This window comes from Anopheles nili, chromosome 2, assembly GCF_943737925.1.
Source record: "Anopheles nili chromosome 2, idAnoNiliSN_F5_01, whole genome shotgun sequence".
NCBI classification, from domain to species: domain Eukaryota; kingdom Metazoa; phylum Arthropoda; class Insecta; order Diptera; family Culicidae; genus Anopheles; species Anopheles nili.
In genome coordinates this window covers 67,395,540-67,409,465 of record NC_071291.1, presented here as the reverse complement: position 1 = coordinate 67,409,465, position 13,926 = coordinate 67,395,540, and the positions used below count along the sequence as shown (strand labels likewise).

Sequence of the window (13,926 nt, the reverse complement as noted above, 5' to 3'; positions counted from 1 at the left end):
TCGTCGGTGCGCGGCTCTGCCCACGGAGTGCGCGTGCTTCCGTGCGTGTGTGTATGTTTCTTTTTCGGCCAGAGTTCATTCACTTCTGCCCTGGACGCTGGAAAGTAACAAATCAATCATCGGTGGTGATTGGGAACCGGTGGTTGGGTGAGAAAATAAAAGGCATTTTCTTCTCTCTTCCTTTCAGTTCACAACGTTCAACGTTCTGCTGACGGCTCATCATTAAGGGTGCGTTTATGTAACGGTTTTTGAACGCTTTTGCTTGCAAGCAGCTGGATGCAGTTGATACGCACAACGCTACGGTGCATTTGGTCACCGAACAACCGTAATTTGTGTTCAAATAAGTCACCCAAACGAATTCAAGCGCCATGCAGCGTGCGAAAACTACAGTTTTCCCCTTTTCTCTCTGCTTTTGCCTGACAGGATAAAGTGGCCATTTTGGATGCAGATCGGAGACATCCGGCAACTGACCTCCAGCCAGTACCCGGAGGGCGTATTCAGTAGCTCGAATTTATGACAAATGATCATTCACCCATCCGGCCAACCACTCGCGATCCTCATCACTGCCACCGTACCGAGGACCTTCCACGAGTGCGCGTGAAGCCCCACCAGAAACCACAACACACGGCTTTCTCGTGGGCTGTGGTGGAGAAATTATCGCCACCGACGCCGCAACGGGCAGCGGGTGGCTACGAGCGGCAGCAAAAGGGAAAGTTATTTATTATTTTACATTTTCACGTTCACCCGCGACACCGGCACCGGCGGGCGCATAATAATACTTAAAAAAAACACACACCGAAGCGAACGACTCCATGGGCCCACCTCCTGGAGCCGTTTCGGGCAAAAGGTGTATGAACTGGGGACAATAACCACAGCCACCGCGAGCACAGCCAACTTTCGAGCCGTTCGATCTGACCCTCGGGGGTCTTTCCCTTCTGGCGCACTGTCGTAGCTTGTGCCATGACTGGAATCGATCGTAGGAGCAAAACAAACAATCATCCCTTTTTATGAATGCATGACTAGATCGCTTTCCAAACAGATGAACTAATAAAATACACTCATAGTGCAGGTTTATAAAAGAACCAGGTCTAAGAGATGAAATTGAAAATGAATCTACAGCAACATGAAGCATTTCAAGATGCACATGAAGAAATCTCATTTGTCAAAGAAGGAGTATTTCATGCGGTTATTTTTAGCCAATACCGAAGATCGCGATTTCTAGGACACCGCCTGCTCATGACGGTGGACTCGAAAAATCCCATCATAAATAACAAAAACGAAAAAGCTTGTGAGAAACAAAAAACCTCCCGAGGATAAGCGAATAATCACTGCGACTAATTGCGACGGAAACCTTGCGTTGCGTTTATGGGAGCCTTGGGAAAATCCCATCCCAAAGCAGCCAACACTGCAACGGATTGTGACACGCAAGAAGCAAGCAGAAGGTTCTGACTCAGCGGAATTTCTTGTGACCCCTCTTAGGCAAGCTCTCATCGCGCAAACGCCAACGGTAGACGTCGTCAGGGCGCACACGCGCGCGCACGCGCGTCTATGCACCGGGTGCCGGTTTCGTTTCGGTGCCAGAGCTGGAAATCCTTGGCATCGATTTGGGTGCTCAGAATGAACATCGGCGCGCAAGCATCCTCCTCGCAAATGTGCAGCCCTGCGCATCGAACTCTTAGTCATCGACAGTCAGGCAACCAGCCAGCCAGCCGGGTTAACCCTCGTTCGATGAATCACAAAGGGCGTTGGCTTAGCAGCACGATCAGGATCAACTATAGCTTCTCTGCTTGATCGCGATCGATCGATCGGGCAAAGGACCTAAAGCCACTCGCTCAAGAATTGCCACATCGGAGGTAAATCAAATCATAATGCGAGTCCTCGAGCAGGGTAATCGGAATTTCCCGCATCCCTCTGATCGTAGCTCCTCGTGCAAGGACAGCCAGCCCAGGCTATTGGAGCTTGGTCCCTCAAAGGTTCCCAATCGAAAGTAGTCCACCCCAGTCGGAACGTTAGGCGGTGCCGAGCGCTATCGTCCTTGGTGTCCTTTATGCACCCGCTCCCTGTGCTTCCTGTTTCCCGTGCCAGCTCGCGAGCAGCTCCTTCGCCCGGTTGCTCCAGTTGCTGGCCTTGATCTTTATTATTTCGTACGCGTGCACCGACCGCGATGGTCGACCGATCGGAGGAGGCGGAAGGCGTGAAGCTGACGCCTTTTCATCGCGCTTCACATACGATTCCTCCCAACGCCGATCCGAGCCCGGGGTGTGCTGTTTTCCAATTCATATTTTACGAAATTCTTGAATAAATTTCATGAATCATCCGATATACATACATTATGGCGCCGTTATCAGCCGCCCAGCACGGGGAGGAAAGTGGGAGGTGTGGACAGCAAAAACGCGATCAAACTCATCGCGAACGGCGCGGGAGGAAGGATAAACCGAAGCAAGCGTGCTACCGATTCCATCAAACCGAGCACCATGTTGGCGGGAGCGAGCGAAACGGACCGATTAGCTACCGTACGAGCAAAAGTTCGAATATTAAAGCAACCGAGATAACCGTAAAAACCCAGCCCAAACTTGATATCGGCTCGAAAGGCGTCCCAGACCAGGGAGGGACGTTTTCGTTTTGGCGACTCGCTAAATCAACCCCATGGGTGGGTTGCGGGAGATGGAGGGTGGTGGACCGGCCGGGGGTGGTAGGCCCCAAAACGAGTCGGGTGTTGCAAACTAGGCGAGGCCAGCATATTGGAACGGGTGGGCTTTATTTTGTGATTTTTTCTCTCTCTCTCTCTCTTCTTTTCAGCCATGTCTGGCGTGTTGCAATTATCCGAAATGTGCCAATTGCATAGTTATAGTGGCAAAACACGCGAAGAATGGTAGAAATGATTCAACGCTCTTCCTTTCTAGATTAGGACCACGTCACTGAGGGTTTCGTAACACTTGGGTTAGGAATCCGTTAGCGAAAGTAAAATTGCAACCGTTTTGACTAACAAAATAATCTTATTTAATAGCCTTATCCGTACTAAATATCAAGAATTAATAGGGAAATATTTGATTGTATTTTTGATTGATTTTGATATATTGGACCTTATATTTTGAGCTAAGCAAATAATAATATTTCCAAAACTAATAATCTGTATTAAATTAAACTAAATGGTAAAATATGTTTCAGATAAAAAACAATGTTATATATATTTATCTAACGCAATAGTATTATTATTTGTTTAAGGACGGCCAAGCCGTATTAAGGTTTGAATAGTTATTTGTAAGCTGAAAGGCATTTCCTCCCAACAGCCGCTGAAAGCCTTATCCCGGGCTGACTCGGTTAATCTATGCAATAGCAAACCTGCAGGTTAAAACAAAATATACAACAGCTAGTAGCTTTCTAGTAAAGATGTGCCAAATGTTTAAATAACTCGCCATATCTCCTATCTATCACACAAACCAGGCGATTTTAAATCGATTCAGATCATTGCAGCTATCAACGGTTGTAATTCAATTACGATAGCTCAACGAAAAGTAGACAGCTGTTAAGATTTTAAATAATCATGTCATGCAGTAGAGAGTGGCATTTACGAGAGGACGTAAATCACCGAAACCGCTTACACACACGTGTTCCCACAATGGAGCTCTGCTGCGAAAAAAAAAACAACAATAAAAAAATACAAATAAAAGATCGCGCTCGGAAAACCTCACACCATCTAATGAGCTACACATGTTCACCCACACCTCACCGCCACCACCACCACCAGGATGCTGGGAGCGAACGGTTCCGAGGCGTTACGCATTGATTGGACGCGCATTTATGCAAGATGGATGTTTGCAATTAAAACCCCAACCAAATTGATATGCTAAAAGCTAGCGGTTTCAATTGCCTGCCTACACATGCACGCGCAGTCTTCACGCGAGACCACCGGTGAAATGGCATGAAAATAGGTGGAATTAAGAAAATAAGTGGCCACCTGCCATGCCGGGCGGTTCGCACCCGGTCCGCTGCTGGGTCGCTTGCGTTTTGTTCGTGCGGTTTTCTCTCTATCACTCCCAGCCACCCGCGGGCACGCAATACTGCACACAATACCGACGTGCATTGATAAGAGCGACCGGTCCGAACGCCGGCCTTACATAAGCTGGTGGCCACCGCTGGGAAATCGACGTTGGCGGGCGGAACGGGGCAAGGTAGTGGATCTAAGAAAACGGTCAGGAAGTGGCACCGACTCACGGCAGACCGCGCCACGCCACGGGATGGACAGGTTACTCAATACGGTATTAATTGCTACCCACACGATGCAAATCAGATTTTCTCATCGCCTCATCCGTCGCCGGCTCGGGAGAGCTTTACGGGGCACTTCCTACAAAAAGAAAAACAAGAAGTAGAAGAATAAGAAAACACGCCGCTCTCCTAGCGACGTGATGGAGTGTGTGTATGTGTGTGTGGGTTTCGAACATTTCTTCTTCATTTTGGTGGCCCCGATCCGGAGATGTGGAATCCCGCCTTAGCTCAGGCTCAGTTCGATGCATCGTCGATCAAATCGATCCGGTGACCGATCTCGGCAAGCAGGATGCGAACGACGGCTTGCGTAATGGGAAATCGTGATGATTTCGAACTATCACGAATTAATCATGCAGACGAGGGACGAGGGGAAAGGAAAGGAAAGGAAAACAAGCCAAACTGCATTCCGGCATTCATGCATACGTACCGGAAAACGAGTGCAATGACGTGGCGAATTAGCAAGGTTTTTTGTAGGGTTCGTCGCTTAAATTGCACTAGTCGGGCGTTGAAGTCTTTTGATTCATTTGACGAAAATTGCTCAAAAAAGCGTTTTTACGCATCGATTGCGGGTGGATTGTCTAAGAAATGCAATTTAAACACCTTTTTGCACAAAATTATGCAATCAAACCGATTTGTAGACCATAAAATTAAATAAAAATCCGATGTAAAGCGGCACACATTCCTCTGACAGTAACGCTCATGGACGAACGATAAGCATCGTAACATTTACTTGAATCCGATGGCAATGAACGGGATTAGCATTGTACTCAAAAGCGCTACAAACGCATTCGCAGCATCGCCAAATTTACCTTCTCGTTGTTAAAAACGGCTCTGAAATGGTAAGGATTTTGGAGATGAGAGAAAGAGCAAAAACCCCACAAGATGACATCAGTCGGTGTTACGCTTTTAAATAATTCCCCTCGCACCCCCAGCTACGCCCGTACACACGCTCATGACCTCAAACTGTACGCTTTGCCCAAAAGCGTCCAACTGGCCCCATCTTCCCGTGGCGCGTGTTCGTTTAATATATCTCTTTCTTTTTGTTATGTACGCATCTGCATTTACATGGCCGGAGGCCACCAGCACAAGTCAAGATCAATCGATCTGTCGCAGATAGGCGAGCCCTCGTTCCCAGCAACCCGCGTAGACCTTTGACCGGGAGACGCACTATCGTTGGATGTACATTTGCTGTTTTTTTTTTCGATGGAATACCACGCGGCTCGGTGCGGCGGTTTGGCCCCGATTCACCGAAGGCAAGGCAATGAGAATGACAAGAACCGTTCGTGGTATGTATTTGCGTACCGCCGGCTGCCGAGAAGTCAATCGAGGGACAAAGAGAAATAGCGAGCGAGAGAAGGAGAGGTCGGGAAGCAGTTGATTGTTACGTGGCATTCGAAACGGGGCCCGGTGTCAAAAACATCCTGCTTCGTGCAGTCATCCACACCCAGCGTCCGTAATGGTTCCGCGAAGAGGGAAAAAACATCAATATGGCAGGAATAAAGCTCGCAAAAAAAAACAACGAACGCAGCAGGAAGAAGCAGCCTACCATCGTCGAGCGCGTGTTATGTAACCATCGTCGTCTTGGGTCGACCCATGCTAAACGAACGAGGCATGCGATATCTTTCTTTTGCCAACTTGCTTTGGTAGGGTGAAACGTGTAAGAATTGAACATTTTTTACAGAGTTCTATGTTGTTCTGTGTAGTGAAGCGAAACTTTCGGTTTCGTACGGAAAGCAGACTAGTTTTATTGTATCCAATACTAGGCATACTCCTATGCATCTAGCCAACACTGTTCTGCATGCGACGACTCTGCCGAGCTTCTTGAAATTGCTCAGCAAACTCCTCACAGTTCAGCCACAATTTTGACGATCGAGATTTTGAAGCTCTCACGATCTCGACGATCGGAGTTCCCGAAGAGCTTTTGATCGCACTCCAACATGGGCACTCAGGCGGGGTGTGTTTGGATCACTCACGACAAAGCGGATGAGCCGCGGACAAGGAAATCGTCAAAATCGTTTTGAAATATTTTTTGTGGAAATTGAATTTAATTGCAGGTTGTGATTCGCGCACACTTCGATGCGCGGCACTTCCTTCAGTAGTCTATCATTGACTGCTGTGTGATATCCGATTTGTAAAGCGGAACGCAAAGATAACGAAAAGATTGATTTGCTGCACACCGGACATAATCCATCATATTTAATACCCATTTTAGGCATTTGGCCCCCAAGGTATTTTCAAATCCTCATTGGTTCATTGAAACATTTTCCGAAAAATAAATTGTTTAATCAATTGATTTCGATTTATGTTTACAATCAAACGCAGTTGTTAAGTTATCAAACAGTCCTGCCCAATAACAAAACAAATACACAATTATCTTTCAAGACAAAGGTGTTTTATATGTCATTTACTGTCAGTAATAAAACTACGGATGTCTTTAATCTTAATCATGTTATCATGTTTCATACCAAAATGTGAAGGCAAAAATATAAAACAAAATACTACATGTCTCTTTACTGACGCTGCTGATAAGAATGAAATATAAAATAGGACATTGGTGCAAAAATAAGCGAATATTTCACGGTATTGCTTTCACCACAAATGACCCATCCCATAGTCCACCTTGCATCGTTTCTCCAGCGAACCACTCAAAAGCTCCTCAGAGCTCACGCTCATCCCTTCCACGCTTCCGACAGACCTCCCCGCCGTGAGTGGCCGCTTCCGAGAACACACCACATTTTCCCCCCACGATAAGGGGCCCCTGGCCAGTCCCACCCCTCTAACCCCACCCGGCAGAGCGAGAGCCTCTATATAAGTAGTAGCCGGTACGGGAAAGGACGGTTTTAGTGCGCGCGCCCTGTCCCCGAACCGACGTGTGCGCACAGTACACGCGCAGTACCAGCAGCAGTAGCAGCAGCACCAGTAGTGGGAGTGCCACACCAAGCGCAAGACACTCCCGGTAGGATCGAGGTCCGGACCGTCGGACGGACCATAAGTGGTGTAGTTGTTTTTTTTTTTGTCTTTTTGTCGCCCCCCACCCCAGTGTGACCCCCAGGGGTGGTCGCGCAACGTAGTGCAAAAATGGCTGCCACCATGGCCAGAGTGATCAAACTGTTCGGTTTGCTGTGTTTAGTGGTGACGATCGGTAAGCAAACTCAAACCCAAAAAAAAAACCCTTAGGCGAACGAGCCGAGCATGAGGCGATGATATTACACACTTCTTTTTCCGAAACGCGGAAGCTCCGGCTAACCGCAACCGGAAGCGGTTTGGTGAACGGTGACGCTAGGTGGAAAAACCAGAAAAACGAACACACTGTCCTTGCCGAGATGGGGAGGCCTTTTTTCCCAACCGCAAAGTGTCGTACGAGGGAGGCGTTTTTTTGTCGCTCTCTCTCTCTCTTTCTATCTCTCTCTCTATTTGACAAGGGCCCTCTAGAAGGGCTCTAAGGGCCCATTGGTGGTGCGATGATCATCGATCGCCAAATGGCGGCCGGTGGCAAGAAAAACAGGTATCAGCGACCTGTGTATTGCACCACTTTAGCAAAGCCCCAGGCGGTGCAGAAAGGACGGCCACAAGTTGCGCTTTTGCGTCACTCGGCGCCTGCGGCTCGGTACCGATATTGGTTTCACTTTCCATTTCCTCACCCCACCCTCCCGGAGATCCCTGTCGCTTTTCGCACGCTTCGTGCAACTGTTTGGTGTGCCCTTTCTAGCTGCATTGCATTGCAATTGCACGGACGAGAGAAAAAAATAAGAACCGGTACCGAGAGCGGCGCATTGTTCGTGTGCATATACACACAAACACACACACGCAATCTGTGACCGCAAAATGACGGCATGTAAGCCGGGGGAGTAGCAAAAAAAACAAGGCTCACCCATGAGGAACTGGTTCCTTTCGCACGGTTCGGTTGAGATGGATAGCTTGTTCTTTTTTACGCTTTCATTGCGATCTGAAAGATCCATCATCTTTCCAGCCTCATGGCACTGGAAAGAGGACATTTTTACATAACACCGCACACCATTGCGTGTGTGCGTGCGTGGTGGGATCGCCCACAAAATGGACGATCTCCCTCCTTAACCGTCCTTACGCAACCGAGCGTATGAAACCGATAAAAACCAACCAACCGGTACCGAGGCGATCTTCTTGTACTGCCAGGGTGCAGATTGGTGCCGGTTCTTCTTTCGCCGGTTGGTCAACGTTATTCTCGCTCGGTTGACCTTGACCTTGAATGATGAGCGATGAGGAGGATTTCGTTTCGGTCCCTAGTCACCGCATTTAGACTACCCCCTCCATGCGTTATCTCTTTGTATTAAAATTAAATAGATGTGACGGGCCTTTAGAATACTGACGTCGTCAGATCGAAAGATAGTTGTGCCATTAATTTACTTGCTCGCTTGCGCCACCCACCGTTGGATGGAGTTGGCAATCGGTGTACAGATCTTGGTTCTCACTCGTCCATGACCCACAATGTGCTGGTGGTGTTTAGAATTTATCTAACAAAGCTTGAGAACGCTCAAGCCCCTCTTAAGACTAGCTGATAGAGCCTCAACGTTGGCCCACGTGCGATTACACAAATTCCCACCGAAAACCGATGCCGTTTACAACACCGGTTACAGTTCCAGCGGCACGACGAGATCGTGTGCGATAAATTTCACTTTTCCACACCCATGCCATCGTTCCAGAGGCCATCTTGGATTGGCGTGGACTGTCATCGGTAACTTTCTCGTTCAGCGGCGATGTTACGACACAATCTATCCGCACCGTGACACCTCCGCAGGCCATGTGTGGTTTTATGGCACGATTGCCTAACTGTAGCACTCGACCTGCCGGTTTCTCTCAACGAGCTTTTACCAGCCTTTCTCTTCGAATACGGTTGTGTGTTTTTTTTTCACACCTTCTGATGCCTGTTTTTTGTCCTTGCTTTTTTTTCTCCCCCAACCAGCGGCCGAAGTTCGCGTCAAGCGCCAAGATGATGATGCCGATCCGGATTCGGTGAACGTGGAAGAGCTGTGCAAGGACCGGCCAGGCGACGAGTACTTCCGCCTGAGCACGGACGGTGACTGCCGTGAGGTGGTGAGGTAAGTCTTCGCTTTGAACAACAGTCGGAGTCATTCAAGGAAAGCGCCGGTATTTGCAACGTTATTTTCCATGTTTTGTGAACGATTTTCGCTTCGTTCTCCCCTTTTCTTGTCTCCCCACGCGAGCTTGCAATGGCGCCTCGTTTTCTCCCTATTTCACGTTTAATTTCCCATCGCGTCTCCATTCGCCGGGCGACTGGCGGAACTGATTTGCCAATGGCTACGTCTTTGACAGCTGTCACAATTTTGCGCAGCCTTCGTGGATGACTTAACATGGCGCTCGTTTTCTTCCGGGATTATATCCCCCATTCTCTCTCTCTTAACTTCTACCCCGTGGGGAGGTAATTTCCTTTCGAGTTTTGCTTCACGTTTGTCGCGATACCGTTTACTTACTCGCTTTCCCATCCCCTCCGGCAAAGAATAGGTGCGACGATGCGGGTGAAAACGGCATCACACGGCTCGCCTACGTTCGTTGCCCGACCGGGCTGTACTTTGACGTGCTGCGTCAAACGTGCGATTGGAAAACGAACGTGAAAACGTGCGACCTGCTAGGAAGTAAGTCCCCGGAACGCGCCCATTCCCTTTGGGGCGGGAAGGTGGCTGGTGAAGAGAGTATCGAGGTCCTTCCGCTCTGCTCTTGAACTCCGCCACTCCTCCCTCCCTCCGGGTTGGGCTGGTTCCGGTTTTTCTGTGTTACCGTTTCGACTAAACTGTGTTCTTTCTTTCTTCTTTATCTTTCCTGTGACCTCTCATCTACCCTGCCCTCCAACCCGCCTCCCCGGATGACTCCCTTGTACCCCCATACGTTCCTGTGTTCCCCCTTGCGTTGTGTGACCCATCCTTCATCTCATCCGGTCTCGCTCGGTCGATGTAACCGTGTAACCGTGTGCCACAACTCCCTCCCACTGTCAATAACCGAATGCTTCAAATGAATCCTGCCTTCTCCCCCCGTCACCACCACCACCACTACCCTCCAAACCAAACCTCCTGCTCCGTTCCGTTCTCATGCTGCGACACGCATGCGCAAATCAGGTGTACACGATCTGGACTGAAGCAAATCACTTGCCCGTCCGGATTGGCGTTCGACATTGAAAAACAGACTTGCGATTGGAAAGCAAAGGTCACCACGTGTGACAAGAAAGAGAGTAAGTGTCCCTCACCTTCCCCCTGCCCATGATGCGGTGGCCGAGGGCATTGTTCGGGTTGTACAGCAGCTAGCGGGTGTATTGCTTGAACGGGGCAGCCTTTACACCTGATGCCAGGTCCGAGTTGTGTGGACCGGGGAATCCGGTACACACGCTCAGCCGTGCGCAGGGTTCGCTTCTTTTTGTACACTTCGAATGGAATTCTAGAATAGAAATACAAATAGCACGCTGCGTAGGAACACGCCTTCGTTAGGGTGAACACGTGCACACTGATGCCACCAGGTTGGTGTTCGGACACGATACAGATAGGATGTACAGAGCGTTTACTGCTACACGAAGGGATCGTAGAAGTTGGGCAGGTTGCTGCCCATTAGATTATCACGCTGTGATTAAGCTTTCACACGTCAACACCTGCGCTAGGATACAGACCAAAGGACACACGCACAATTACTAACCTGCCGTAGAAGGAGGGTCAAATCATTTTCCACACTGGTTATGGTACATCCCGCACATCATTGCCCCTGAAAGTATGCAATTCATTAATACACACACCATAAATTCACTTTAAATCTTTACCATAAAATTCAAAATCATGTCAATCGTTTCTCATTCATTCACCCCCAACCATCACGAAAATCGTGTTCAAATTCAAAAATCATCCTATTGGCATAGAAAAATCCATGCTAGAACGTATCATTGATCAAATGTTTGTAAAATTCTCTAGTCTAAATTCATTTTCTCGTTCGCTATTAAATGTTGCCATTTCATTATTTCTTCCAACCTGATTTCGGTAACCCATTCAAGTTCATTTCATGATAAGTTAGCTCTTTTTCTCAAAAGAACACATCTCACTAATCGAAACTCGACAATAAACAGACAATAGTACACGAGCAAATAGTCAGCATCCGCAAGTTTACGGTAGATACGCTCTCTTCTCGAGAGGCAGGCTCGTAGTTCAGCAATTCGTGAAACAGAGCACGAGTTGTGATTCGATTTAGCGCCACGTGCGAAATGTTGTACATACAATTCAAACAACCATACACGAGCTGAAGAAATGATACCCCGTACCACCTTCTTCTATCACCTGCGTCGTCACTCATTCGTTCACAATAATACAAATTCTCTCACACTACTCTTCCAATGTACACTTTTACGATCTAATATCGGGTTTTATCTAGCTGGTGGCGGTGTGTTTCTAACATGTATTGAATCCGTTCGGTTTGATGACCGAGATGCGATCGTTCTGGTGTAATCTACAACGGTTCTCTTTTCTACCCTTTGATCAGAACCACGTAAGGTTCTGCCGATCCTGAAGACGGACGAACCGATCTGTCCCGAGGGCAAGCTGTCCTGCGGCAACGGTGAATGTATTGACAAAGAGCTGTTCTGTAACGGCAAACCTGACTGCAAGGACGAATCCGATGAGAATGCGTGTAGTAAGTAGTCTACCCACTCCCAAAGGATCGCATTCTTAGTGCCTCCGGTGTTAATCGATCATTTCTCACCTGCTCAAATAGCCGTCGAACTGGACCCGAACCGTGCGCCGGATTGTGACACAACGCAGTGCGTGCTGCCGGATTGCTTCTGCTCAGCCGATGGTACCCGTATCCCCGGAAACATCGAACCGCAGCAGGTCCCGCAGATGATCACGATCACGTTCAACGGAGCTGTCAACGTCGACAACATCGACCTGTACGAGGATATCTTCAACGGACAGCGCCAGAACCCGAACGGTTGCCAAATTCGCGGTACCTACTTCGTCTCGCACAAGTACACCAACTACTCGGCGGTCCAGGACCTGCACCGTAAGGGCCACGAGATCTCCGTGTTCTCGCTGACGCACAAGGATGATCCCAACTACTGGACGCAGGGCACGTACGATGACTGGCTCGCGGAAATGGCCGGTGCCCGGTTGATCGTTGAGCGTTTCGCCAACATCACCGACGGTTCGATCATTGGTGTTCGAGCACCGTACCTGCGCGTCGGTGGCAACAAACAGTTCGAGATGATGGCAGATCAGTTCTTCGTGTATGATGCCTCGATCACCGCCTCGCTGGGTCGCGTGCCCATCTGGCCTTACACGCTGTACTTCCGCATGCCACACAAGTGTAACGGAAACGCACACAACTGCCCATCGCGTTCGCATCCGGTGTGGGAGATGGTCATGAACGAGCTCGATCGCCGTGATGATCCGACATTCGATGAGTCACTGCCCGGTTGTCACATGGTCGACTCCTGCTCCAACATCCAGTCCGGTGAGCAGTTCGGTCGTCTGCTGCGGCACAACTTCAACCGCCACTACAATAGCAACCGTGCCCCGCTCGGTCTGCACTTCCACGCGTCCTGGCTCAAGTCGAAGAAGGAGTACCGTGAGGAGCTGATCAAGTTCATCGAGGAGATGCTGGGTCGCAATGATGTGTTCTTCGTCACCATGCTGCAGGTCATCCAGTGGATGCAGAACCCGACTGAGCTGAACGCGCTGCGTGACTTCCAGGAGTGGAAGGAGAAGTGCGACGTCAAGGGTCAGCCCTACTGTTCGCTTCCGAACGCCTGCCCGCTGACGACCCGCGAGTTGCCGGGCGAGACGCTGCGTCTCTTCACCTGCATGGAGTGCCCGAACAACTACCCGTGGATCCTCGATCCGACTGGTGACGGATTCTCCAAGAAGTAAAGCGTCTTCTTCCTTTGGCCGTCTGGGCTGCTAGCAGATTCGCTTCTTCTCCGGACGCGGAATCACGTCCTCCTTGGGAGGGAGCCTCATTTCGCTCGTTTCTGCTCACTCTGGGAACCAGTCTGTTGTATATAACGATATCCCTACTGTCTCATTGCCACACACCGATTTCACGCACTCTCGATGCGTTTCTTGATCATTATTTCCTGGAAAAGACAGACAAACAAAACTTAATCGCAATCGTTTAACGGCCCATTTCGACCACAACCTCGAACGGTTCCCCTACGTACCTACGGTGACCACGCGATACCAACGCATCCATCGTCCTTTCTACCTTCCCGTCTTGAACACATCGTGATATTTTGTTTTGTTCACACCACATCGCACTTCCGGAGGTCTAGTGGATCAAAAAAAAAGAAAATGCTGGACCCTGCGTATGCGTCGCATGTGCGTGTGAACGTTCCGGAACGTTCACAGTGGAACGCCTTGGAGCAATCCACCAGAAGGACTAGCAGGAGAGTAAAGAGTAATTTTACGGTACTGTTTTATAATAAAATATTTGAGAAAAAAGAGTGCATTCTCCGGTAGGCAAGCTGGGATTAAACGTCGGCGACGATGCACAACGCCTGCAACGGGAGGAGAATAATATAACTAAAAATGTTTAAAAAAAAAATAATAAAATCACTTTAAATCAAACGAGTGCTTTCTTTCTTTCCACTTCCTTCGAAGGTTGAATAAGCATTTGTCGTTTGTACCATTATTTTCAGAA

The 13,926-nt window shown here is 48.9% G+C and overlaps 1 protein-coding gene across 1 annotated transcript; it reads left to right on the top strand.

The window, feature by feature from the left end:
• Positions 1 to 7,344: 7,344 nt before the first annotated feature.
• On the top strand, positions 7,345 to 13,843 carry LOC128730911 (chitin deacetylase 1). The gene is made up of 5 exons (XM_053824001.1): positions 7,345 to 7,408; positions 9,206 to 9,341; positions 9,766 to 9,896; positions 11,773 to 11,922; positions 12,004 to 13,843. Exons 1-5 carry the CDS (start codon positions 7,345 to 7,347, stop codon positions 13,155 to 13,157), a joined length of 1,635 nt encoding a protein of 544 aa, XP_053679976.1. The 3' UTR covers positions 13,158 to 13,843.
• The last annotated feature ends 83 nt before the right edge of the window (positions 13,844 to 13,926 follow it).